Below are 3,606 nucleotides of genomic sequence, written 5' to 3'. Positions count from 1 at the left end.
AAAACCTAATTTGAAAATCCTGGATACCTGAGTGTCCCTGAGTTTTTGGGTCTCTGAGATTCTGAGCACTTTTGAATTACATCATTACCTATCCAAAAATAATTGACCATTGCTGTCTTATTTTTCTGCAGCTGAGTGAGAAGTATGGCCCAGTATATACTATTCATATGGGAATGGAAAAAGTTGTAGTGCTCTGCAGCTGTGATGCTGTGAAGGAGGCCCTTATCGATAACGCAGATGATTTTGGCGCTCGAGGACACATGCCTCTACTAGACAAATTAAGCTCAGGAGGACATGGTGAGAACCAACATTATGTAGCTGCCCATTTATGTTCATTGGATTGAAACTGCTTAGGATTAGCCATTCAATTTGGCAGGCATATCAGACTGTAGTTTTTGGGCCACATGATGCCCTCCAATTCTATAAATCAAGATGGTGTCTTTTTTTTTGCATGTTAGTTAGAGACATGGTATATGAATGGATACAGTTTCTGCTCTACTCTCTTTGGAAAACCCAGTTCTTTGTTATAGGTTCACTGGATATTAGAAATTTGTCTGTTAACTAAAGATACTGTAAATACAAATCATACAAGAAAAATACATAACTCAAAACCATTGTAGATTACCTTTTGTGAATAAATGATTCTAAACAAAATGTAATGCCTACACCTAAAAGTCTGAATTTGACCTGGCGTCAACTTCTTGTCCTTGTACCGGAGAGCCCAGACACATCATAAGAAGCCAGTTCGGTGTGTTACAGGGCAAAAACCATGATAATAGGAGAAGACAACAGAGTAACAGGGGGTTGAGCTCATTAGTGCACTTTTGCACATTTTACTAACCAGTCACCTGGTAGTGGTTGGAAGAAATGAAAGTTAACCTGTATGGACAGAAATACAAATATTATGGAGTTAAAACGGGTTTCATTTACCACTTTCATTTGCCCCTTGCCAATGTATTGTATATATCATTTTCAGGAGTGGTTGCAAGTAATGGAGAGCGCTGGAAACAGCTAAGACGATTTTCTCTGATGACCCTCAGAAATTTTGGAATGGGTAAAAGAAGCATCGAAGAGAGAATTCAGGAGGAGGCCCATTTCCTTACAGAAGAAATAAGGAAAACTAAGTGTAAGTAAAAACCATAGACGACCTGTGATTAAGCAGTTACTGTGCTTTACAAATGAATTTGGTGCTTGGCTTGCTTTCACACTTTGAAGTTGATGTAGCCAAATTCATGTTAATAATAAAATATGTTTGGGGACATGGACTGTCCAAGTTGGACTGGCCTTTTCTCCATTCAAGTGGCACTCTCCGCGCACCGTTAAGCAGATGAATAGTACTCCAAAGGACACTGCCGGCTCCAAACCCAATATCAAGTGAAGAGATATGCCTAAATTATTCTCTGAGAGATAAAAGAAGTTGGGGAACCTTTTAAGATATATGTAAAACCCTAGCATAACTATGAAGTACATTGCAGAATACTAACTTTCAATTTGGTGGCTTTATGAGGTTACCTTTTTTATTGCACTGTGCAGGTATAGAAAATACTGGGTAACACGGTTAGATAGCCAATGTGCTTATAGCTTCTTTTGTACTAAAACCTCAAAAAATGTTTACAGCCTTCCCACAGTTCTTCATTCCTTCACTACCCTATGTAATGATGGTCTCTGTAGTCCAAAAAAGTCATGAGAATAACCTAGAGTGACAACTCATTTACCACCATATGAACAGTTAGAATTGTCCCCCTAGGGGAGAGGTTTTTTTTTCAGAAAACCAAGGTAACCATAAAAGAAATGGGCTGTTTGGAGTGTTGATCTAATGTTGTATACAGTAAATTAAATATAATGGTGTCCTGTTTCCCTCTTACAGGTCTGCCTGTGGATCCAACATTTTATTTTTCTAAGGCAGTCTCAAATGTGATTTGCTCGGTGGTATTTGGAAATCGTTTTGAGTATGAAGACAAAGATTTCCTCCAGCTCATGTCCTATTTCCATGAAATTTTCAAAGGTTTTAGCTCAGTTTGGGGACAAGTAAGTAAAACACTTCATGCGATATAAAAGTTTAAATGTATATTTTTTATCAGATTAGATATGCACTGGGATAAAATTATAAACAATTCCCATGGCCCAAAATTATTCACTGCCAGGCTTTTTTCAGTTTGTGCAAACTAAACTAGATTAATTCTACTAAAGGGAGAAAAAGCAACTATACTTTAATGAAGAATTGATAAAACAGCTGTCAGAAAAAAAGCAGTTAGAAAAAAAGAAAAAAATAGGGTTGATTGTGAATTGTTAATAAATACACTTCAATGTTGTGTCCCAATATTTCTCTGCTGATATCTTTTAGATGTACAACATATATCCTAAAGTGTTCGGAAAGATTCCAGGACCTCATCACAAAATGTTTAAAGCTATCGATGGCATTAAGAACTTTATTGCAGAAAGGGTGAAAATGCATAAAGAAACCTTGGATCCAAGTTCTCCTCAAGACTTTATAGACTGCTTCTTGATAAAAATGGAGCAAGTAAGTTTATTATGAAGCATGCTTGTTTTTTGAACTGGGGTTTTAAAACTGGTTTTGGGGTTTTTATGCTTGGAAAATGTATTTTTAGTCACAGAAAGATGTTGTCTCTGTGTTGTGGTTAAACTCGATTGAAAAATAATAATAATAAAAAGATGGAATGGTGGATGTACATTTAACTTCTTGCATAGATGTGTATTTGTTAAAATATTATGAAACCCATTTTAGGGAACCCTATGACTCTATCAGGGCATTCAAGATTGAATGAGACTAAGGGTAACTGTATGTTCTAAGCTCACTGAAAGTATCAGTTCAACAGACTGCAGTAGAAAAATGGTACACATTATTTGTTTGCCAGCAATCTAAACACTGCCAGTCATTGCTAAGATGATACATACAATAATATATATTTAAAACCTCCTGAATGGTTAAGGAAAATATCCCAACTGGGACACTGAAAACAAAATCTATTTTTATTATCTATTTTTTGTTAATTTTGGAAAAGGTTTGCATTTTTTTTTCTGTATCCAATAAAAATAATAGCATTCAGTGCATGAAGTCTGTTTAAATTTTTAAATCACTGTATACACTGGTCATCTTTTCAAAGCTGTGTGATCCAGCAAAACTGGAATGGATTTCTTAAAACTAATTTGCTATTTGTTAGCAAATGTTTTCAATCCTGTACTAGATCCATTCCAGGTTTGCCGGATCAACCAGCTTCACTGATGAAAGTGTATCCGCTCTAGCCTTGGAGAGCTTTAATAAATCAAGCTCATAATGTGAATGTAAAAATCCATTGTATTCAGAGTCTTTCTTAGATAACTTCACCTAACAATGCCTATCTATTGTTAGCGTGATCGTAGATTTTGTCCAGCTCTTAACATAATTGGAATTTTTTACAATTTTTTATTTTTTTTATTTCTCAGGAAAAAGATTTGCCACAAACTGAATTTCACATGGAGGGTATTTTGAATACCACATTCGATTTGTTTGGTGCTGGTACAGAAACCGTCAGTACAACATTGCGTTATGGACTGTTGATTCTGCTCAAACATGCAGATGTTGAAGGTTTGTGGAGCTCAAAAAAT

General features: G+C 35.7%; 1 protein-coding gene across 1 annotated transcript in view; it reads left to right on the top strand.

Moving 5' to 3' along the window:
- The window catches only part of LOC140342973 (cytochrome P450 2C16-like), a gene marked incomplete in the record, with an annotated part of 23,517 nt that overhangs the window by 15,767 nt on the left and 4,144 nt on the right, over positions 1-3,606 (top strand). The window contains 5 exon segments of the mRNA XM_072429373.1: positions 132-297; positions 977-1,126; positions 1,868-2,028; positions 2,345-2,521; positions 3,445-3,586. Coding sequence (XP_072285474.1) covers positions 132-297; positions 977-1,126; positions 1,868-2,028; positions 2,345-2,521; positions 3,445-3,586 — 796 coding nt within the window.

Source organism: Pyxicephalus adspersus, chromosome Z, assembly GCF_032062135.1.
Source record: "Pyxicephalus adspersus chromosome Z, UCB_Pads_2.0, whole genome shotgun sequence".
Lineage (NCBI taxonomy): Eukaryota > Metazoa > Chordata > Amphibia > Anura > Pyxicephalidae > Pyxicephalus > Pyxicephalus adspersus.
The sequence above is the reverse complement of the archived record's forward strand: the minus strand, read 5'-3'. Positions and strand labels throughout refer to the sequence as shown.